This window comes from Chanodichthys erythropterus, chromosome 6 (genome assembly GCF_024489055.1).
Source record: "Chanodichthys erythropterus isolate Z2021 chromosome 6, ASM2448905v1, whole genome shotgun sequence".
Lineage (NCBI taxonomy): Eukaryota > Metazoa > Chordata > Actinopteri > Cypriniformes > Xenocyprididae > Chanodichthys > Chanodichthys erythropterus.
Genome location: NC_090226.1, coordinates 9,540,877 through 9,566,365, shown reverse-complemented (window position 1 = coordinate 9,566,365; position 25,489 = coordinate 9,540,877). Strand labels below are relative to the sequence as shown.

Genomic DNA, 25,489 nt, shown 5'->3' with positions numbered 1-25,489 from the left:
ATGGCGACATAATTAATTTTGAAGATTTATTAAGTGTTAACAATGAGATAAGGTGGTTTTTCATAACCAATTGACATTTTGTAATTTTTTACAATATGGACAAAACAATTAATTCGGTTTAACCAAAATTTCGGTTTTACCGAATGACCAATTTGTATATACCGAATGACGATATTTTCAAACAATGCTAACAGACTGATATCTAACTAGCTAGCTAGTTAGCTTTTTTAGCGGTTGTACCGAATGAACTGATGTTTCGGGACATGCGTATGAGCAGGTGAAAACAAGAATTTTTCAAATAGTTAAAAGAGAGTTAATTACTTTGCTTCATGACCATGTTGACCTTTGCTGGTGTCTTAATGATGTCACATCCTGTCACATGATATTGACTGCATGACTTGATCCAAAATGGTGCCTTTATTTTGGTTACTCCAAATGACATCAATGAAATTCATTCTTTCTCATAACAAAGCAACAACCTCTACACATAATTTTAATACCATGTTGCACTATGTTGATATATGATGCTATAAAATAATTCCAAAATAAAAAAATATATACATTTATTACATTTTAAGATATTTTTATCACAAATAAAATGGCTGTATTGGCTTTTGGACAGTTAAACCGATTGATCTTTGGATACTTTAAAATCTTTAAAATATCTTCATATGCAGAAAAATATAATTAGAACCTTTTGGATTCAATCTTACATACTTTTAATGTCAAATCTTTGTTTATTATTATTATTAAGGCCTTTGGTCTGTCTGTCTGTATGTCTATCTATATATCTGTCTGTCTGTCTAATATTTATAAGCCATATAGACTCATTTAAGCTTCCATTCTATCTCATATCATCCATCCATCCATCCATCCATCCATCCATCCATCCATCCATCCATCCATCCATCCATCCATCCATCCATCCATCCAGTTGAATTATTCGGAATTTAGATTCATTTTTATTGACTTCCTTACGTTAAAATTCTATTTTTTTGGTCCTGTTTGCTACTTTAATTCAATTTCAGTTTAAATTCAGGAAGATAAAGATTTTTTTATTTTTTTTTATTTTTTTTTACTTTGAAATAATGTACACTGATGGATTGTGCACAATAAAACCAGGAATTATTTTTAAGGGGGAGCAAATAGGGTCCTTTTTTTAATTTATGTTGAGATAAAGCACTCAGATTCATTTGTGCCCGAAGGACACTGATGCAATGCACACACACACACACACACGAAAATATACTTCCTTCTCTCTCTTTTCCCCTCCCTTTCCATTTCCATCTTTCTCTAACTCAGATCTTCTGACTCCTCCCCCTCTCTCTCGCCAAGTGTTTTCACTTTAATTGAAAGGCCCTCAGTGATGAATCAGGGCTGATTTGCCATTTGCAGTAGCAGGAAAAAACGAACGCTCAGCACACTGGCTAGATGCATGGATGGATGGAAAGAAGGAAGAATGAAGGGGAGGAGGGATGGAGAAATGGAAGGAGGGATCGATGGGCTGACGTGGTCGCAGCACTCTTGGCCAGACTCATTCACCGTCTCTCCTGCTTACTCATAACTTCCCATCCACCTCTGATCACACCTCCTGCTTTTAACATCATTTCCTGCCTCTAATATGCTCTTTTCATTTTCCCTCTCTCAGTCTTTTAGTCTACTTTTTCATCTGTCCTTTTCAACTGCATGAATTGTAAGCATTTATGTCATCTTGGTACAGGATACATTATGTTAAAAATTGCTGATCATCCACTACTCCATAATGAAAGATTAGCTATATTTTGCTTGCAAAAAATTATATTTCAAGAATGCATGGCTAATTTTGAATGACTATCAAAGGTAAGATTCCTTTTTTTGGTCCAGATGGTGTAGTTACGGCAGCTGCTACCAGTGCCTGGTTAACTAGCCATATCTTGACCGTTTAAGAATAAAAAGGGGTGACATTAAACACTGACTCTGTGTTCATGTTCAAACCAAAGTTTTCCTCTCATTCCTTGTCATGGATTGCAACAGTCAGTTTTGGCAGCATATCAATGTCAATCCAGCGCAAATACAATAGTAATAGCTGGACGTGAACTGAACTGGACAATGACATCACTGTTTTCTCCAGAGCTGCTGTATAGATAAATGAACTAAAATAATAATTTATGATTTTTCAACGGAATTAATCAATACTGAACTTACTTAAACTGGACAGTGACACCATTTTCTTCTAGAGCTGCTGTGCAGCTAAAATTATTTTCTTGTTATCACTGTAAAGCTGCTTTGACACAGTCTGCACTGTATAAAAAAGACTAGAAATAGGTAACACTTATATAATAAGGGTACATTAGTTAACATGAACTAACAATAAAAAGGAATTAATTTATTAATTTTAGTTAATGTTAATTTCAACATTTACTAATTAAAATCAAAAGTTGTATCTGTTCATATTATTTAATGGATGTGAGCTAAGTTGCACTAACAATGAACAGTTACATTTTTATCAACTAATGTTAGCAGAGAAAAATAAATACTGTAACAATGTATTGCTCATTGTAAGCTAATGCGTTTACTAATGTTAACTAATGGGACCTTATTGCAAAGTGTTACCATAATGTTCTAAAATAAATTTATAAAATTTGTGGCGTGACTTTACTTTGTGAATGTGTGTGGTTTATAATTGTTCTTTCTGGGCTTGCTGGAGAAAGTAAATGCTCTGTGCATGTTTTATTTAAAAGAATTTTTTTACTTTAATGTTTAAACTGAATGTCAACTGTACCTTCATGTAAAAATTAGGGCTGCAACAACGAATCGATAAAATCGATAAAATTCGATTATTAAAAGAGTTGGCAACGAATTTCATTATCGATTCGTTGTGTCGCGCGACTATTACGCTTCTCAATAAGACGCGGAGATGTTTGAGTATAGAAACGCGAGCTGGCTTGACCGAAGATTTCGTGAGGATTTAAGGTTTATGGACTGTTTTGATTTTGGTAATTACATCTAGAAATATAAAAGCATTGATGGCATCTATAAAATAGATATCTGAAAGCGAAACGAAAGTGATATTGCCTCGTCCAGTGAGGAGGACGCACGAGAGGAGACCTGCGCGTTTACAATGCTTATCAGTGGCATACACTTTGATCGCGAAAGTGAAAATCCAAAAGACTATGATAAAACTAAATCAAAATTTGCTGTCAAAATTAACACTGATCTGTTGTCATGTATTTATTCTGTGCTTTGTCCCATATCGGTTATTGTTGACAAATATATTTGTGTTTGTTGTACTTTTTAAATTTCATTTTAAAGTTTATAGCACTTGGTCATCTTAAGCTAAACAAAAATATACATCTTTTTGTGCTCTTTATGTCACGGATGCACACAGACAAGATGTTAGGATCCAGTTGCAGCATTTATTGGTGAATCCAAAACATAAATCCCAAGAAAGGCAAAGGTCAAACTCCACGTAGTCAGTTCACAAACAAAAGCCAGAAATATAACGTGCATGTAACAAAACAACGAACCACAACCAAGGACAGACACAACTCAGTATAAATAGACAGACACTAATAACATAATACAGTCCAGCTGGGTGCAATGAACATGGATAATGAGTCGGGTGAGTGTGTATGGGAATTGTAGTCCATGTAACGGGTGGAAATGAGAGTCGCTGGCTGGAGCGGGCTCGCTGGCTGGAGCGGGCTCTGGATTGGACTCACTGGCTGGAGCGGGCTCACTGGCTGGAGCGGGCTCACTGGCTGGAGCGGGCTCACTGGCTGGAGCGGGCTCCCTGGCTGGAGCGGGCTCCCTGGCTGGAGCGGGCTCCCTGGCTGGAGCGGGCTCCCTGGCTGGAGCGGGCTCCCTGGCTGGAGCGGACTCCCTGGCTGGAGCGGGGTCTGGGAAGGCCTCTAGGCCTTGAGGGATAATTGAAGCCTTCCTCCTCCTCTTCCTCCTCTTACGTGAGTGAAGAGAAGACTCAGTGCCCACCTTCTCTGTGGCGGCTGGAACGGACTCACGGACTGGAGTGGACTCACGGGCTGGGAAGTCTCTTCGGTAGGGTTCAGGTTGACCAGGTGTAGCCCACTGGCTTCTATGACCGAGATATTTGATGAAGCCCCAAAAATCCAAAATCTGCAGCCCATCCATCTCCCATTGAGGCAGAGAGTCATTAAGACACTGGTTAAATATCTCCTTCAGCGCAGCATCATTATATCTTAGCCCCACCGCCATTGTCCAGAGATACTGGGCAAAACACCCTACCTCCTCTTCTCCCTGTCGCAAGGCCTTCACCGTCTCCAGCAAAGCCACACGCTCCCTGCCCGTGGCTGGCGGAAGAACCCTCATGCTGCTGGATCCTTGTAGTGGTGGTTCGTTCTGTCACGGGTGCACACAGACAAGATGTTAGGATCCAGTTGCAGCATTTATTGGTGAATCCAAAACATAAATCCCAAGAAAGGCAAAGGTCAAACTCCACGTAGTCAGTTCACAAACAAAAGCCAGAAATATAACGTGCATGTAACAAAACAACGAACCACAACCAAGGACAGACACAACTCAGTATAAATAGACAGACACTAATAACATAATACAGTCCAGCTGGGTGCAATGAACATGGATAATGAGTCGGGTGAGTGTGTATGGGAATTGTAGTCCATGTAACGGGTGGAAATGAGAGTCCGGGATGGAGTGCCCTCTAGTGGCTGATAGGGCACTCTCACTGGTGATCGTGACATTACCCCCCCCTCAAAGGAGCGGCTACCAGATGCTCCACCAGTCCAAAAAAAAAAAACAAAAAAAAAAACAACAACACAAATACTCAGGAGGGAGGTGGACAGGAGGAGGATCAGGGGGAGGGATGGCGGGCCAGATCCAGGGTCCCCAACTGATAGCCAGGGTGGTGCTGGAGGAACTGACCAGGCTGGTTCCAGCGGTTCTAGAGTCCTGGCTGGGTGCCAGGGTGGTGCTGGAGGAACTGACCAGGCTGGTTCCAATGGTTCCAACGGCCGGGGCAGTGGCAGCAGGGCAGGAAGCCTGGACGACGGTGGCAGGACAGACGGCTTGGTTGACAGCAGGGCTAGCCAAGGGTACTCTGTGGCCGTATCAGGGAGAGCGGGCAGCTCGGTGACGGCCCCCGTGGCCGTATCAGGGAGAGCGGGCAGCCCTTGGCCGTATCAGGGAGAGCGGGCAGCCCTTGGCCGTATCAGGGAGAGCGGGCAGCCCTTGGCCGTATCAGGGAGAGCGGGCAGCCCTTGGCCGTATCAGGGAGAGCGGGCAGCCCTTGGCCGTATCAGGGAGAGCGGGCAGCCCTTGGCCGTATCAGGGAGAGCGGGCAGCCCTTGGCCGTATCAGGGAGAGCGGGCAGCCCTTGGCCGTATCAGGGAGAGCGGGCAGCCCTTGGCCGTATCAGGGAGAGCGGGCAGCCCTTGGCCGTATCAGGGAGAGCGGGCTGCCCTGGGACGGCAGCGGGCTCGGGCTGCCCTGGGACGGCAGCGGGCTCGGGCTGCCCTGGGACGGCAGCGGGCTCGGGCTGCCCTGGGACGGCAGCGGGCTCGGGCTGCCCTGGGACGGCAGCGGGCTTGGGCTGCTCGGGCAGGGCAAGGCGCTTGGAGAACCCACAAACCACCCTTAGAGTGGTCTCCAGGCCTTGTAGGACGGAGGAAGCTCTCTTCCTCCTTCTCCTCCGCTTACAAGGGTGATGCGGTGGCTCACCCAAAATGGACTCACTGGCTGGAGTGGGTTCTGGAGCGGGCTCGCTGGCTGGAGCGGGCTCGCTGGCTGGAGCGGGCTCGCTGGCTGGAGCGGGCTCGCTGGCTGGAGCGGGCTCGCTGGCTGGAGCGGGCTCTGGATTGGACTCACTGGCTGGAGCGGACTCTGGAGCGGACTCACTGGCTGGAGCGGACTCACTGGCTGGAGCGGACTCACTGGCTGGAGCGGACTCACTGGCTGGAGCGGGCTCTGGAGCGGACTCACTGGCTGGAGCGGGCTCTGGAGCGGACTCACTGGCTGGAGCGGGCTCTGGAGCGGACTCACTGGCTGGAGCGGGCTCTGGAGCGGACTCACTGGCTGGAGCGGGCTCTGGAGCGGACTCACTGGCTGGAGCGGGCTCTGGAGCGGACTCACTGGCTGGAGCGGGCTCTGGAGCGGACTCACTGGCTGGAGCGGGCTCTGGAGCGGACTCACTGGCTGGAGCGGGCTCTGGAGCGGACTCACTGGCTGGAGCGGACTCACTGGCTGGAGCGGGCTCTGGAGCGGACTCACTGGCTGGAGCGGGCTCTGGAGCGGACTCACTGGCTGGAGCGGGCTCTGGAGCGGACTCACTGGCTGGAGCGGGCTCTGGAGCGGACTCACTGGCTGGAGCGGGCTCTGGAGCGGACTCACTGGCTGGAGCGGACTCACTGGATGGAGCGGGCTCTGGAGCGGACCCACTGGCTGGAGCGGGCTCTGGAGCGGACTCACTGGCTGGAGCGGACTCACTGGCTGGAGCGGGCTCTGGAGCGGACTCACTGGCTGGAGCGGGCTCTGGAGCGGACTCACTGGCTGGAGCGGGCTCTGGAGCGGACTCACTGGCTGGAGCGGGCTCTGGAGCGGACTCACTGGCTGGAGCGGGCTCTGGAGCGGACTCACTGGCTGGAGCGGGCTCTGGAGCGGACTCACTGGCTGGAGCGGGCTCTGGAGCGGACTCACTGGCTGGAGCGGGCTCTGGAGCGGACTCACTGGCTGGAGCGGGCTCTGGAGCGGACTCACTGGCTGGAGCGGGCTCACTGGCTGGAGCGGGCTCACTGGCTGGAGCGGGCTCACTGGCTGGAGCGGGCTCCCTGGCTGGAGCGGGCTCCCTGGCTGGAGCGGGCTCCCTGGCTGGAGCGGGCTCCCTGGCTGGAGCGGGGTCTGGGAAGGCCTCTAGGCCTTGAGGGATAATTGAAGCCTTCCTCCTCCTCTTCCTCCTCTTACGTGAGTGAAGAGAAGACTCAGTGCCCACCTTCTCTGTGGCGGCTGGAACGGACTCACGGACTGGAGTGGACTCACGGGCTGGGAAGTCTCTTCGGTAGGGTTCAGGTTGACCAGGTGTAGCCCACTGGCTTCTATGACCGAGATATTTGATGAAGCCCCAAAAATCCAAAATCTGCAGCCCATCCATCTCCCATTGAGGCAGAGAGTCATTAAGACACTGGTTAAATATCTCCTTCAGCGCAGCATCATTATATCTTAGCCCCACCGCCATTGTCCAGAGATACTGGGCAAAACACCCTACCTCCTCTTCTCCCTGTCGCAAGGCCTTCACCGTCTCCAGCAAAGCCACACGCTCCCTGCCCGTGGCTGGCGGAAGAACCCTCATGCTGCTGGATCCTTGTAGTGGTGGTTCGTTCTGTCACGGGTGCACACAGACAAGATGTTAGGATCCAGTTGCAGCATTTATTGGTGAATCCAAAACATAAATCCCAAGAAAGGCAAAAGGTCAAACTCCACGTAGTCAGTTCACAAACAAAAGCCAGAAATATAACGTGCATGTAACAAAACAACGAACCACAACCAAGGACAGACACAACTCAGTATAAATAGACAGACACTAATAACATAATACAGTCCAGCTGGGTGCAATGAACATGGATAATGAGTCGGGTGAGTGTGTATGGGAATTGTAGTCCATGTAACGGGTGGAAATGAGAGTCCGGGATGGAGTGCCCTCTAGTGGCTGATAGGGCACTCTCACTGGTGATCGTGACACTTTATAAAAAATAAAAAAAGCCCTATATATTTGGCAGATGTAAAGCATACATGTGTATGTTTTTTGTGTTAGTCCATTTGTTTTTTGTTTATTACTTTAACAGCTCAGGGATGTTAAAAGAGCAACCTGTTTTTGCACCTTAAAAATTTTTGCACTGTGAATTTGCAGTCATTTCTGTTTTTGAATAAAAGGTTGGAAATTAATGTTTTATCCCCTCCGATTCATCGATTAATCGTAAAAATAATAGACAGCTTAATCGATTATTGAAAAAATCGATAGTTGCAGCCCTAGTAAAAGTGAAGGCTTGTCTTTGGTGAGGTATGCAGGATTTCTCCAATCACTTAGTTTGCTTAAAGCCCATCCCTTTAAGCTTGCGTTCATCTGCCTCTACTTTTGAGTGCAACAGCCACAACTCAAAATCCAATCAACAACTGATGCATAGAACCAAGTTGCAGCCTACTTTTTTCCCTTCTTTTGATAATCCATTCAAGGCTGTAATTATATTTTAAACATGGGGGGGGGGGCATATGTATATGTAATTCAAAACAGTAAAATTTGATTAAAAAAGTTGAGTAGTTTGCATCACTGGATATTACTGTCAGTCGTTTAACGTAAAACAGCTGTGAAATATTAATGTTTAGCTACTTACATCTTCCCACGCACTCTTTTGCTGTTAAAACTGAAGCATGCATTGGAATTTGCACTTGTCTTTTTTGATTTGATTGGCCATCTTTTTGACATTGATGAGCACTGAAGCAGACCAGCCTAAACAACTTTTAAAACTTTTTGTCATTCTAACAACAAACTACGGAGCCCCGCACGTGACACGCAAGAAAAAAAATTTAAATCGTGCGCACGATTTACCATTTCATTCCCTCGATTTACTAAATTGTGCGCACGATTTACTATTTCGTTCCCTTGATTTATAAATCATTTTTCCTGCATGTCATGTCCGGGGCTCCATAATAAACAGAGCGGTGCGTAATAGAGCTAAGCAGCATTAAGAATATCAAATATTGATATTTTTTGGGGGTTGGGGGGGGTATGACTTATCCCCCGCAATGTCTATTGTAATTACGGCCCTGAATCCATTACCCTTGGATGTATAATACAGAATAAAAGATCTGTTGCTACTTGTCGCTATCCTGTCAACGCTTTCTTATTTCAAATGCAGAAAATATCCGACAAATGCACAGTTACTGAAGCAGCATCAGTGATATGTGACTTTGCGTTTGGAGAGGAAAATTTGGATCATATCTTATAAGGACAAGCTCTTTTGTACTTCAGTGAGAGAATAAGCCCATTGGTCACTGCTCAGTCTGTCCCAGTGACTCAACAATCATTTCAAACATCCTGGATGTTGTCGGAGGGTCAAAAGGGCCATTATCTCAGCAGGGAGTTGAGTCACTGTGGCTCTGACTCCCTCTGATTCAGATGCATGTGTATTTATATTGTAGATGTTTCTGTGTACATACAGTGCGTGCAAACACTCAGCGTATGTGTGTGTGTGTGTGTGTGTGGGTGTGTGTGTGTGTGTGTGTGTCTGTGTGTGTAAATGCTGATCCTCCTCAGTAGACTGCTTACTCCACAACAGTCTTAGGCCATTAGCTGAGGCCAGCAGCGCAGTCTCACCCCTCCATTCTTTCTCCACCTCTTGTTCCCTCCCTCCATCCCCCCTCATCAATCAGTTCATCAATTAATACACACTCAATCCCTCTGCAAACACACAGAACAGCCAAAAAAGACCAATTTCCTAATTACTGTGGCTCTTCTCCCATCCTCTCCCATTCCTCTCTCTGTCACTTCATTCCCCCCACTCATAAACTCTCCCTCTTCTGCTATCCCTCTCTTTGTCTGAAGAATATATCCATTAAACCTCATTGGCCTAAGAACTGGATGAAAAAGATGCAGATAAAGACAAGATAATATATGTTAAAGGCAGCAAAAACAACAGGGTTAAGGTTTTAGTTAAGCTTACGTTTTATAATTTGGTTCTGCAATTAAATTCATTAGAGCTGCTTTACTGCTTTTGCCAGAGCTGCTTTTTGTGACATGTTTTCTATATGATACGAGAGAATCAACACACAATGTGACACAAATGCAAAAAGAAGAATTCATTTTTAATATTAAATAGGTAAATTAATTAAATGTAATATTAAAGTGATAGTTTTTACATAAACAGATTGTTTTTACATAAACATGAATGTTTTTACGTAAAAATGATTCACTATCATGTTCTTCCAAACCTATATAACTGAAAGTATATATATATATATATATATATATATATATATATATATATATATATATATATATATATATATATATATATATATATATATATGGAACATCATGAGGGTGAGTACATTTTTAATAGGGTTATCTATGTTTATCTATATAAAACAAAAGTCTCAGAGAGATCATTTCTTATATTTTGGCAGTAGGGTGGACCCTTCCTTTGTACTGAAGTACCTTGGTACTTAATGTATTGCCTAATGAAATATTAACCAATTGAACACAGGCCAGCATGCATCAGTGCATAGATATAATTCTGGGTAATGCATTGTCAGGTTGGCGATGTTGTGTATGTGTATGTGTTTGTGTACATTTTACAGTTTTATTGAATTAAAGAAAGAAAAAAGAAGTGACATAGAAAAGTGAGTTGGAGAGTGAAGACTAATGGAAGAGAAAAACGACAAAGGAGATGGTCTCCCAGAGCTGTGTTAGGAAAACACATCCACACACTCATACTTACACTTGGAGATGCTGCAGAGAGTTAAACAGATCAAAGTTTAATAATGAGAGCTGGGCTAATATGCATGGCTGCTATGAATTATTTAGCTTTATGAATCATTGAGTATAGAATCATTTTCTGGACAGAACTCAAGACCGGCTCAGCCTTAAAACTCAAGTGCAGATTACCGGACACAGGTGTATACCATTGTAGAAACACAAAAATACATACAAATATAGAATATATTTATTAATTTAGTATAATAATTAGTAATGATTAATAACAAGATGTATATTTATTATGTAACTATTTGTCTATTTTAAAGACACAGACACTTCACAAAAGAAAGAAAAGTTTTATTTTGTAAAACAATAGATGTAATGATAAATAGTATTTGGACACTGTTTGTTGGATGTTTCATGACTTGATAGCCACTAAAAATTGAGACAAGTTTGTAAAAAGTAATTGTACATATATTAATAAAAAAATAATTTGTTTGCAGGTGCTACTTGGTTTGCTATTTTATTTTCTAATGCAATGCAATGCAATTCATGCAGTTTTAAGTGTCTAAATAGATTTTTGGGCCACTGTATAGTTGCATTGTCCCTTAAACCCAGATCTTTCCTAGAAGTGCATCAGAGTGAAGTTTGAGTAAAACTATTTCTCCGACTCTTCCTCCAAGACTTCATAAGAGCAACTTCTTCCTGGGATTATAATGACAGCATCTATTGCCACAAGTGTAGTCTTGTCACATCTGATTCCTTTGATTGACACCTCCAAGCTGGGGCATTTGTTCTTGCTGTGGGTGAGCGAGGTGCTTTCTAATGTGTTGCAGTCACAGAGCAGTAGAGTAAGTGAGTTCTCGAGCATATTCTAACCTCTTGAGACAGCCTGTAAAGGGGCTACGCACACCTCCTGCTGCCATACACCGAGATAAGCTGAGGATGAATCTATTGCACTCGCTAGCCCGGTTTAAATATAGTAGCCCCCCCTCCGTCTCTGCATACACGCTCTTTATTGCTCAGAGACTCGTGGGTTCTTGGCAGGTGGTGATTTTCTGTGCATTCTCATACGCTCTACATGCTGTTTGACTTATTTCAGTCATTTTAAAATGCCATAGGTATGAAAATGCAACTGAAAGTGATATAAAAGGACATCAACATTACTAGTGGCTCAGCATATAATTACAGCTCTTTTGATTAATTTATACATTACATTTACTTTTTTGGTAAATGTACAAGGGCAAAAATACCCCATCCCGACCTTATTGTAGCGTTGTCAAAAGTACCAACGTCAGTACTAAAATTTTAAAAATGTAACGTTTTGAGTGCTGTTGATCAGATTCATAAACAAATCTGACTGGCCATTGTGTTCACGCTCTCATCAGATATGTCTGATTGGCTACCATGATAAACACTTCAAAAACGTTGTAAATAGACACAAATACTCCCGCTCCTGCTTTCAAAACGCTTTCAAATGCAAACACTTCCGTGTGCTTTCAAACGCTCCAGTACATTGATCATTGTAGCCAATCACAGACGTATATGTTGAGCGCGTGAACACAATGGCCAATCAGAGGTGCTTACAAAACCACTCAACCGCACTCAAAGCATCACATTTTTAAAATTTCAGTACCCACTTGATATCAAAGTCGGTACTTTTGACAACACTACCTTATTGTTTTATTACAGTAAATAGTCGGCTTTCCTATTAGATCGGATGCTCACTGCTTGCTTATAAAACGGTTAGTTCCTGTCCTTGATTCTGATTGGTCAATAGCTGCATTTCATTCACGATAAAACACGGCTATGACCGTGTTATGATCTCGGGCATCCTGGGCATCATGCAATCTATTTGAATGGGGAAACATCAAATTCTCCAAAACTGTTCGCCAACCTTACGATTACATTTCATATTTGAAATCACCAATGAAATCTAACAACAACCGGCTCATAAATGTAGTTTCTAAACGAATAATGACAAAAAAACTCTATTTTTCAGGCTGGATCAAGCTAATGGGCATGCGCAGACCTAAATGCGCGTCTCTTCGGAGTCGCGTGTCTGACTGTTTCTGTAGAAACTGGTGATTCTGGTGATTCTAACGGCCGCTGAAGTGACGCGATGACTTTACCAATCGGCGATTGGCTCTTATTTAGAAGGCGGGACTTATTCCACCATATTGCGCGTTACACTCTTTCTCCCATTCAAAACAATACGAGTGACACGTCTTCTTGTGTTATTCTATAGTCTTTGCCGCTTCACCCAACGGTTCTGTGTATCACTACACAACACCCTTAGCAACCACTCTTAGCAACGTAAACAGTATGTTCTCAATTGATATTGTTCATTGATGCTTACTATATTATGTAGAAGAGTATTGTGAGAAAGAGATCGAGTTTATTACCTGCATTCAGATTTAGCATTTTCCTTCAAGTCAGTCCTATGTTCATAATAAAAAAAATCTGTTTAAATGTCCAATGTATTATCTTGTCCTTTTAACAGTTACAGGGTTTTCCCGTGACTGACAGCGCTAGTCAAAGCATTTGTCAGTTGCGTCTTGTTCCATGTTCAAAGCAATTCAGTCTTTTCAATGTAAAAGTCTTCGCTACTGACTGACACACTCATAAAGACCGTGTTTGCCGCCATCTAATGGTGTAATAATGTAATTTCTGTTGCTGTTTATGGTCAGGGACTATTTTTTCCGGCAGAACAAAGGCTTTAGTGAAAGTTTACATCATGAAAGTTGCATTGATACATATTTTTGGCTTTAATATTTGTATTGTGTGGTAACCGTTTTATGAAAGCAATAAAGTACTCGAGGCTAGTGCTGTATCGTGAATAAGTCACGGATGAAGGGGTTTGAAGGCCAACAACGACTCAGCACAGCCTCTTGTACCTTATAGCTTACTTGTGTGTGGATGTAAGGGTTATCATGCTTCACGCTATGCTCAGTCAAAACACCATCTGGTAACCCTGTATATTCCTGAAGGGCCAGAGCTTAGAGAACAGGTGGTTAGATAGTTATATATCTTTCCATTCTAAACAAACACACACATATTTGCATTCCTGACTTCCTTTTCCCATGTGATCTGACACATTCTCTCTGTTTCTTGCTGTACTTGAGGCTTGATGGGTGCAGTGAGAGAGGAAATGGAAGGATGGAACGAATAAGGAGAGGAGCAGGCCGGGGAGAGCGAGAGCAAAAAGCAAGCCAGAGGGAGAGAGAGAGAATGCGGGGGAGCACTGGGTGCTTCCTGCAGGGTTTCCGTGTGAACGCGGTCTGAATGACAATGGTGCACATCAGGGCCCCAGCACGACTCAGTCTCACGGCTCAGGCGGAAACACAGGAACACATAGCATGCTGTTACATATACACACGCATGCTATATAAACATTGATTCAGTTGTCTGCCTTATTTATTGCATTTGAACTGGTTATGATGCATATGTCAAAAGAACAAAGAGCTTAGAAATTAATTATAAAATGTTTTGCTGAAGGCTAGCAATGAATAGTAACCTATGTGCAGTGTGTGCTGAAATGGTGATTTCTCTCTCTCTCGATCTCTCTCTCCCTCTCTCGCCTCTGTGCTGTGTGTTATAAAACCTTTTGTCAAATTGTCTCCCCAAGCGAATGCATTACGCCTTAATTAACCATGTCTCTCAACGCGGAGGCTCATCATCTTTGTTGCATTACACCAGGCGCTCCGGCAGATATACGCTACAGACTCCGCATCCACGCCCCTTACCGACACTCACGCTCGCCCACTCCCAGGACAACCACTCCACCTCCTCAGCGGGAATCCTCCCCTTTTATTGCATTATTATGGGCAGCTTGACACGAAAGCTCCCGGAACAAGTGCGCTGACTAATCATACCTGCACTGCTTTATTTCTGATACAGAGTTTATCCTTTGATTTCAGGACCACGGATAGCGCAGTTTCAGTGCAGGCGGATAGAGCCGTTTCAGCACCGTGGACAGCGTCGATCTAGAGCTCGTTGCTTTTTACTGCAAATATTGTGATTTTCTTTAAACAGAACATTTCCAAATTCAGTTCACAGCCCTTTAGTATGCCACCAGCTGTCTTCTGATGGAAATCGGACACGTTTTCTCAGCAAGTTTAGCTGGAGAGTAAACCCAGGGAATTAGCAACCAAAGGCATTTCAGAGGCTGGTGCCAGGTGGACAGATGGGCATGATATGAGCAGAGTGTTTTTAGGACACACACTCTCTCCTGAGTGTCTTTTCAGGCTGACAAATTGTCTGTTCAGAGAGCATCACATTGCAATGTTATGTAAAAACGTGTTACTGGTTAACTGTACTGTAAGTTATCTACAATATACGCAAAAAAATCGTATATTTTTAAAAAATCATATTTAAAGGACAGTACATTTAATTTTATTTCAAAACGATGTAAGAAAAAACTGTGGAATTTACCTCATAAAGCTAGTGAGAATTTTTAAATTATATTTAAATATTTATAAGACATTGTATAGTTTTAAAGTAAAAGAAAATGTTAAAATTATAAATTTAAAATAAATAAAAAGTTAATTGCCTTATAGTTTATGGGCAAAAGGACATTCCCAGAATTCTGTGTAAACTAACACATTTTTTTTTTTTTTGCTTTTTAAACTGTTTCTTATTAATTAGTTATATAGTAAACGCGGCCGTTCAAACGTTTTGGGTCGGTGATAATTTTTAATGATTTTGAAAGACGTATCTTATGCTCACCAGGCAAAAATGGTAATATTGTAAAAATATTATTACAGTTTAACATAACTGTTTGTTTTCTATTTGAACATGTTTTAAAAAGTAATTTATTCCTGTGATGCAAAGCTGAATTTTCAGCATCATTACTCCAGTTTTCAGTGTCACATGATCCTTCAGAAATCATTCTAATATGCTGATTTGCTACTCAAGAAACATTTGTTATTATTATTGTTGAAAACCATTGTGCTGCTACATATGGTCCCACTTTATATTAAGTGGCCTTAACTACTATGTACTTACATCAAAAATAAGTACAATGTACTTATTGGGTTCATATTGAATTGCAAAACACTTGTGCTGCTAGTGAGGTGGGATACGGGTAAGGTTAGGGAAAGCTTTGGTGGTATATGTAGGTTTAAGGGGTAAGGGTTAAGGGATGGGTCAACAGTGTAATTATACATGTAATTACAGAAATTAATTACATAAGTGCATTGTATCAAATGATTAATTTAATTTAAATGTAAGTACATAGTAGTTAAGGCCACTTAACATAAAGTGGGTCCCTAAATATTTTTGTGGAAAGCATGATTAATACATACTTTTTTCAGGATTGTTTATAAATAGAAAAGAACATCAGTTATTTGAAATATTTTTTGTAACAATGCAAAAAAAGACAGAAAGAAAAACTCACTAACCCCAAACTTTTTGAAAAGGAGTGTTTTATGTTTCATTCATATTGTTTAGTTAATGTTTATAGCATTATTTTTGTGTGTAGTGTTTCCTGATGGTGTTTTATGCTACTGTAACAAAATGTGTATTCCATTGTACCACCACGTTTATTATGTGTACATTTACATATTTAAATTGCTCCATACGATGAACATTTTAAACTGTAATGACCTACAAAAAACATACAATTTCCAAAATGCTAATGTTTGTAATTTTCATGTAAGCACAGTTTATTTTTTAAGCATAAATGTAACACAATTTTCAGTGTATTCAGTGTGATTAATTATAGTAACATTTCATATGTGTAATAAGGACACTGTAAAGTCCCCATACTTGGTCAACAAGTACACACTCCCTCTTCCGGCAAGGTGTATGACTCAGACACAATACATATTGAGAGATATGAATCCATCCATCGCGTTTGGATAATGTCTCGTCTCACACAGTTTGCAAGAAGAAGCAAAATGGCACGCAGTGCTCGGTTGAGTCTTGTCTTGGTCATAAGGAGGAGTGAGCTGGAGGATAAGCGAATCGCTACGGGGACGCGCGTCATGTGCTGCAAGGCTTGAGCACGAGCGTTAAATTGATCAGATGCTCTAAACCCGCCAGCTGATCTGAGGAGGATTGCGCTCGAGACCCCGCGTCTCCGTTTCGTTTTCTCCGCCAAAAATAAAACTTTTAGAGACGAAATAATCGGTTGTCGTCCACTGAGGCGACAGAAAAAATCCCGAGGCGGAGCTTTTTTGGGGGGCTTCAGGCGATGGGTGCCTCTTGGTTCCTCTCGGTTACCACAGAAGATGCGAGCTCGAGCTTCAATCCACGCGCTCCGGCTCCTCTCCAAAACTGATTATGCTCCTTTCAACGATCAACGTCGGATTTTTCGCGTCTTGGATTTGTCTACGAGTTCTGGAGTATAGATGATAATTGTTTTTAGTGAGGAATTGAGGGAGAAACCGCAAGAGATCATCATTATATCTTGACATGGTGTTTTTTGTTTTCCCAGCGCGCGCTCACGCCCACCCTATAGGACCGATATGGCTCTAAAAAAGCAGATAAACTTAAATTACTAAAATCAACAAATGTCACCGAGGTGTGGATTTTTTGGGGAAGCCCCGTTGTCTGCATTTGCGAGTGTAATTCGAGAGTTTGGCGGAAGGGAGTCTGAATATTGCCATAGTATACCAAAAATTGCGGATACCACAGAAATAAATTAATAATTAAAAGGTTTTCACCATTTTTCTATTCTATTTTTGTCTTGTGGATGTAAAAAAAAAAAACAAAACAAGAATGCTACTCCTTAGAAAGACGTATTAGACCTCGTATAGTTGATGCTAATTTACATGTAATTTATTAACGCAATTATGCTAAAAGGATCTGTATGTATACCTTGCAAATGGCAAGACGAGCCACACCGAGCAGTTGAGACGGGAAATACTTCTTAAAATGTGGATCCCACCCTCCTGAGGAAGATAATTCGTCGACATTTTATCTCTTTATGTTTGACTATTTGTTTGACTATTTGTTGAGCTGACTGCACCATTGAAAAGACCTACTCCATCTATCCATCCATCAATCGCGTTATCTGAGTCCCTTTTTGGCGCTGACACGCTCTCACACACATTTCCCCAACCACTGATCTTGTTTGGTGCTTTATGATGGACATTTCTTAGCCATGAAGATCATATCTGAATGTCTGTGTGCTCTGTGCTGAGGCGGATGGGGTGTAATGTGGTGTTGTCACCCTGAGACTTCACCCCCTTCTCGGCTGCTTCGTAACGATTGGCGTTTGGTGTCTACAGAATGGCTCGGTTCGGAGACGAAGTGCCGGCCAGGTACGGCGGCGGGGGCTCCGTTCAGGGGGGACCCGGCCGCGGCGGCAGCAGGCAGGGCGGCCCGCCAGGGGCCCAGAGGATGTACAAGCAATCGATGGCCCAGAGAGCCCGGACCATGGCCCTCTACAACCCGATCCCGGTCCGACAGAACTGCCTGACGGTCAACCGCTCTCTGTTTCTCTTCAGTGAAGACAACATAATCCGAAAATACGCCAAAAAGATCACCGAATGGCCATATCCTTTACTAAATCCAGACGCGAGGTCCCCTGGGAACAGGTACAGATTTGTAATATGTTATATGGCTCCTTCACTGGCCCCTGCTTGATGTTGCCTCCATTCCTTCTAGACACCTCTATAATGTAAGTTAATTATTCAACTAAATCATTATAATTAACCACACAGGATATGAATAATTATATTTAAAAGCTGCTTTTTTATATATTTCATTATTTATCATTGGTTTTAGATCATTTTGATATGCTGACCAACAGTACCAGTTTCTTTTGGTTTCTCAAGCCATACAAAAAAGTATTACCCTTTGGTTTGGATTTTGGGACAAGTACCATGCTAATACCATGGTATTATTTGAAATACCTTAAAGTAGCATGAAATTCCAAGATAAATCATTAATTCAGTATTGACTTCTTTTTGGATGAGCCGACACTGTTTAGCAAAGCTAATGTAGACATTTTGAACATGTTTTTTTCCAGTCTATAAATGTTTTTATAATAATAATTCTGTAATATCAAGGAGATTTTACCCCACCCTTTTCCATTTTCTATAAAGCATCTTTGAGTATTTTTAAACCATGTGTTTAAAGTACCATGATACTACCCCAATAAAGAGGGTTGCCAGGGTGGGCTTGGCTCGCATTGTCCCCCCTACGGAGCCAAGCCTGATGTGCATGTGTTTTCATATCCATGTGTAAGCATGTGTTACGTGTGCAGGTCTGTGTTCAGAGGCCTGAGGCTGCGTGGGTGTGCGTGGTTTCCCGCTGGTTGGGATTGGCGGAGTGTGCAAGTGACTGTTTGAGTGCCTGTGTGAGTGTGGAGGGGGGCTGCTGATGTCAGCATATGAGCTTTAATGGAGCCTTGCAGTGTGGAGCGGAAAAAAGGACAGAGATGAAGTTGCCTTTCAATACTCTATGAGCACATTTGAGTAAAACATTGAGTTCGGTACGATTGTACTTTACGTGAAAACGGATGGTATAGCGACAAATGATAGTTTGAAGTCAGTAAGAAACTACATTTTGATTTTGAAGACAAAAAATTAAAATTCTGTCATGATTTACTTCCATTAAGTACACAAAAGATTGGACCCCACTGACTTTCATTGGACAAAAAACCTTGACTTCAAAATATGCTTTTGTGTAGAAAGAAACTCATAAAGATCTAGAACAACCTGATTTTTTTTTTTATGTGTGTGTGTGAACTATCATTTACCATTAATTCATTACATTAACTGTTACTTGCAGAACTCTTTTTTACAAGAAAAGTCTCCTTGGAATATACTGAAGGCTCGCTAAGAGATGCAGTAATTAAAGGGATAGTTCACCCAAAAATGAAAATTCTGTAATCATTTACTCACTGTATAAATTTCTTTGTTCTGTTAAACACAAAAGAAGATATTTTGAAGAATGTGGGTAACTGAACAGTTCTGGGGCATCATTGACTTCCATAGTATTTATTTTCCTACTATGAAAGTCAGTGGTGCCCCAAAGCAGCCTGGTTACATGCTTTCATCAAAATATCTTCCTTTGTGTTCAGCAGAACAAAGAAATTTATACAGGTTTGGAACAACCTGAGGGTGATTAAATGATGACAGAATTTTCATTTTTGGGTGAACTATCCCTTTAAAGAGTACAATCCCTGAATCATTAAAGTTTCCTTTCACATTGAACCTGCAACTTTTGGGACGTTGACTAGGCCAAAACTATTCCTCTTCCCTGGAGAAAGACATGGATCAAGGCAATGCAATAGCAACTTTAAGAGACTCTATCATGATTGGCAAACTGCCATGTGTTAAGGTGTATGATAATTAACTTTACTGTTAGAAAGACAGGGTACTAATACTAATGTATACTCCATCAATTGGAGAGTTGTCACATGTAACTTGCTGTTGAGTTTAGAAAGTAGTAATGTAATGAGTAATGGTTATTCAAGGGCTGGACAGGGCTGCTGTTGTGAAACAATTTGGTTTTCGTCAGCAGCAAAACTTTTCTATTGGTCAGTTTCCTTAGCTCAGTGTGTTGGCTGGCTGTTTATAACTTCTTTTTCTATCTGAGTGCTAATGGTTTGGTAAAACAGTGCGGTGGTAGAGGTGTTAGACTGTTTTAAAAATACTCTGTCGGAATGATGAGTTTATAAGGTCTTTGCTTGTATGAGTGCCAGTAAAAAAAAATTCCCTCATACTCTCATGCTCCTACGCCTCCCCTTTCCTTTTGCCATCTCTCTGTCTCTCTCTCTCTGATTCTCTCAGACCATCTGCTCATTCTCTCTGTTGTCTGTATGGTGGTGGTGCTTCCTGGGGTTCTGTTGGACTCACTGGGCATGAGCATGTGAGAGGAAACGGTAAAAGAATGGAAAAAGAGTGATCTGGGGAGGTACACTCATTTCTGTCCCTTTGGACATGTGTGTTTGCACGTGTATGTGTGTGTGTATGATGCAAGTGAAACAGATTTGTAGCTATTCGACCAAAGATAGAATCATAGAGACCAAGCTCATGGTCTGATTTTAGGAACAGATCAGTTTTTTTTTTTAAATGACAGTTAAAGATCCGTTTTATCAGTCCTAGTGGGTCATAACTCACCCAGAATTAAAAGATAAATATAAGAATGTAAATAAAATTAAGCTATTATATTATATTATGATTATTAAGGTTATTTATTAAGGTTTTTTTGATTGCATATTGACATATTTGAATGACAGTTAAGCACATTACCTGTTAAATGATCCTTTTCCTAAATGCAAAGAAAGAGTATTATAGTGTATTAAAAAATATTGATTTACATACATAATTACATACAGTAGATACACTTAATATATTTATATATTATAGTAGTAGTTGTTGTACTGCTTCTAATATAAGATGATAAAGATTTTTACTACTTTTTAAAATGTAATACAATAAAAAATTACTAAATTGCAAAAGTAAGAGTCACTATTATGAATATCGAGAATGGGAAAGGTTGTCCCGGGCCGTGCACCCACTAAGGTACTTTATAGAAAAGTTACTCATTAACCCTAACGCAAAACGGTCTCATGTTAAAATCAATTTTGGAGGAAAAGGTGGTAGTTATCATGAAAAATAGCATCAAAATGGCAAAAAAAAAAATAAATAAATAAAAATGTGTTAGTACAAAAATAGATTTCTTTATGGGAATTGTTCTATTTCACATTTTTTTTATTTATACAAAATATATTTTCTTTTATAATTTATCATCTTTTTTTATTGGAGTGAACAGTGTTATTTTAGTATTATTTATATTATTTTAGTTTTTAATAATATTTTGAATCAGCTTTTATATTTTATATTTTCATGTTAATTTTCGTTACATTTGTATAAATTTTTCTGTGCTGTTGTCATTTTTATTATTTATCTATTTTTCAATATTATTTTTTAATGTTTATTTTTGTTTCAGTTTTAATTTTCTATATTTAGCTAAAGGGTCCTATTATGCTTTTTTTACATTTTCAACTTTCTTTAGTGAATAATGCTGCTGTTTTAGCATGAAGAAGGTCTGCAAATCTACAAAGCACAAAGTTCACTCATAAGGGAGTTACACGGCACAAGTGTAGTATGTAGTGTGCTGAAACTCGCGGTTATGGTAAGGGGTGTGATTGAATGTGACCTGGACCTGTTTTTGTGACACTAAATCTTGCTTTCATTACCTTATGTTAGTAACATGACCGCATGTTCACAAATATAGTAAGTCCTTGCACGGATGGATGCAGTAATGTGTTATAACAGAAGAACAGGAGTTTGTAAATTTCTCGGCTGGTTTCACACTGTGGCCTCCTGTCCAAGCTGAATGAAGATTGTGCATCAGCAGTAACATACAGTGGATGGATCATTGCTGGGTGAGTGGAGACTTGGTAGGGCGGCACAGCCTGTGGCATCAAACACGCAAGCACATGCACATGAACTAAGGCAGCTAAAACAGTGACACCTGTTCTGTAGGATCAGTCTCCTCGGGAGACCAAAGGAAAAAGGAACCTGGCCAGGACTCAGCACCAGCCTATGGCATCACACACACACACCATGTGGGACATTCACGCTCCAGTGTGCAATCATAGAGACACACAAGAAATGGATACATGCACACACTCGTACACCCACACACACATACCAGATACCAGACACTAAATCCATTGCTTTTCTCTGGCTAGAGAACACAATCTGGCTCTCTGCTGCAGTGCAGACTTGAAGGGATACAACATAGTTTGAGCAGAAGAAGCGTCTAATGGTCTGTGTGTGTATGTGTGCTGAAAGAGTAAGGAAAACGTCACAATGCACTTCAAAATAACAGTGTTTATTGTGTAACCCTCTTACACACACATACACACTTCCCCTCTTTCTCTCTTCTTAGTTCTATCACACACTCCCACACATATTCATATTGAAATGCTCTTTTTTTGCTTCTCAGTTGGACATTTCCTTCCTTATTGCCATAACCTTTAGGTACTCTCTGCTGGTAAAAGGTCTTTTTTATGAATATCAAATTATGTTTTTTTTATTATTATTAATTTTGTTGTCCTGCTGATGCATTTGCCCTTCTATTAGGAGGATGTAAGTCCAAGAAAGCTTTGGGATCATAACCTTTTTGCAGCTCCCATAATGCTTTGCTTAACCACATTGAGATGCTTGGCTGGACCAAAGGTTGCAGTTGGTTGAATCTTAACAGATTTGAGACTGTGAAATGTTAGAATTTTATATAAGAGTTTAATTGTTCTCTAGAGATGATTGATATACTGTACAAGTACCATATTGGACAATATTAGACATTTTGGGTTTTTAATTTTTGCCCATTTACACAATGACATTTGCCATCATCTCATGCTCAGTTAGTGTGAATCTTTAAATGTAATTTAATAACACTGTTAAATGTAATATTTAGCAAATCTCAAAATTAATTAGGGTATCAGTTATCTTCTTGTCTTGATAATCTTGATCATAAACCCTACTGTTCAAAAGGAAAAAAAAATCTTATTCAGCAAGAACACATTGAAGTGTTACAAAAGATTTCTATTTGAAATAGATGCTGTTCTTTTGAACTTTCTATTCTAAAAAATGTTTTCACAAAAATATTGAGCAGCACAACTGTTTTCAACATTGGTAATGATAATAATAAATGTTTCTTGAGCATTAAATCAGCATAATAAAATTATTTCTGAAGGACCATGTGACACTGAAGATTCAGCTTTGCCATTTCAGGAGTAACGTACATTTTAAAATGTGTTAAAATAGAAAACAGTTAAATTAAACATTTCACAATATTACTGTTTTTACCGTGTTTTTGATCAAATAAATGCGTTGCTGTAGTGATACCAAGTCGGTACTGAAAATTTTAAAATGTAAGGCTTTAAACGCTGAGTGGATTCGTAAACACCTCTGATTGGCATCTGTGTTCACGTGCTCATCAGATAGGGCTGTGATTGGCTACAATGATCAACACACAGAAGTGTTTGAATTTGAAAGCGGGAGCGTTTTAAAAGCAGGCGTCTATCAGCGGTGCTTTCAAACACTCCTGTGTGTATCGGTCTAAGCACTCAGTGAAGAGCATCATGATTTACAACATGTTTTTGAAGCGTTGATCATTGTAGCCAATCTGATGAGCGCTTGAACATAATTGCCAATCAGAAGTGTTTACGAATCCACTCAAAGCGTTACATTTTTTTAACTTCAGTACCAACTTGGTATCGCGGTCAGTACATTTGACAAAACTAGTTTGACGGCATAAATGCTTTTAAACCTCCTAGGGTGCCTTGAGACATAAACTTCAACTACATTGCTGTTGCTCAATAATAGACAAAAATGGTAATTGTCAGAACGTCATAGATGCTGTTGATAGAGCTTAAGTTGCTTTGAACATAGAACATTCCTTTCTTGTATGTGTATGTGTGTTTCAATGGATACAGATCACCCTCATCATTCAGAGAGAGACTGAGAGATTCAAGAGTTCTTTCCATTGTCTGGCATGATGTGTTGGACGTGAGCCATTGGCTGTTGTCCAGAGTAGCTGTATGGCCTTAGTGTCACTGCTGTCACTGTAAGGAAAGTCTCACCTTATGAGCTCCCATGGCTCTTTAGTATACTGTGTCTTATGGTTACAGACATAGTTCGACTTTTATCAATGGCTTTAAAGGGATAGTTCACAAAAAATTGAAAATGCTGCAATCATTTACCCGCCCACATGTTGTTATAAACCTGTTTGAGTCTCTTTCTTCGTTAGAACAAAAAAGGATGCTTTTTCATAACAGGAACCGAGGCTATCATGCTCCAAAAAATGACTATAACAATTCCATTCAAGTCATCTTTATCAGTTATGTAACTGCATCATATTTGAATTGATGCGAACATGAATGTGACTTGAGAGTTTAAACTCGCCATTGGAGTATTAATTATAAATGATTTATCCATTCACATCATTGTTATTCTTTTTTAATTCATGTGCCCTTGTAATCTTTTATCAAAATTTCTTCCACTTTCTCTTGCAATGACATCACTTCTCTTCTTTGATGATGTGTTTACCGGTGAACGGGCAAGGCAAGCAAATCACAACGATCAAACAAACCAATCAATTCCCAATTGACAAAATTTTGTCCTGTCCTACATTTTTTCTTGATCGATAAGCTGTTTTACATCACAGTAGGGAAGAAATCAAATGAATTCATAAGACTTGACGGTGAAAAAGTTAGCCATGTAGATTGTTCTCATGTTTAAGTTGGTCTTGGGATTTCTCCACACTGACCAACAGAAAGCTGCTTGGTTTAAAAGTGCTTCATACATCTCTATGCTATCGACATTTTTTCCACTAATGTAGTCCGTTAATGTGACCGCGCCTTTACTGACCCTAATCTTCTGAACAGTACTGTATGTTTTAAGGAAAAGGAATGTATTTTGAAGTTGAAACATCATCAGGACTCATGTGATTTCAGTCCCTGCTACCCAATTTTTTATACTATACACCCTAAATAGTATTCAAGAATCTTATTATGTGAATCGGGATGCAATCAATGTAACATATGGGAAGTCTTCACAGCCTGATGCCAAATAGCGAGTTCATGTGTTTTAGACAGGGATATTAAAGTTTGTGAGTGCAATTGCTTGATGAGATCAGCAAAGTGAAAGAGACAGATATAGAGAAGAAAGGAAGACAGGGAGCAGATGCTGCTGGTTTTGTTGTTAAATAAACAAAACAACCTTTTCTGCGCTCATTTTACCAAGCGTTCTATCTGCATGATATTTATTGGCCTTTAAACCAGGCACCATGTTTGTAGCAAGTTTATTCATGTTACAGGCTTGTGTGTGTTTTGTGCCCATGGTATTTACACTGGACTTTTCCATGTGACTGAAAAGTGCCTTTGCCTCAGGTATCCCACAATCTGTTTGCACTGTTTCTGGCCTTGGTTTTATATCGGTGGAGTTTCTCTGCCCACTGGGTATGAGCAGTCCTGTTAAATATCACAGTGTGCTGTGAAGCATTTTCTGATTCTTTGTCATGTACGCTTTTGGCTCCTCTCCTCTCCTTAATGTTCCTCTCATTATAAAACCATGCGACTGT

General features: G+C 40.9%; 1 protein-coding gene across 1 annotated transcript in view; it reads left to right on the top strand.

The window, feature by feature from the left end:
- cacna1ab (calcium channel, voltage-dependent, P/Q type, alpha 1A subunit, b) overlaps positions 1–25,489 on the top strand; it is a 149,966-nt gene that overhangs the window by 18,407 nt on the left and 106,070 nt on the right. Inside the window, exon 3 of the mRNA XM_067388832.1 lies at positions 17,674–17,940. Within this exon, the coding sequence (XP_067244933.1) occupies positions 17,674–17,940 (267 nt within the window). The remainder of the gene's footprint in view (positions 1–17,673; positions 17,941–25,489) is intronic.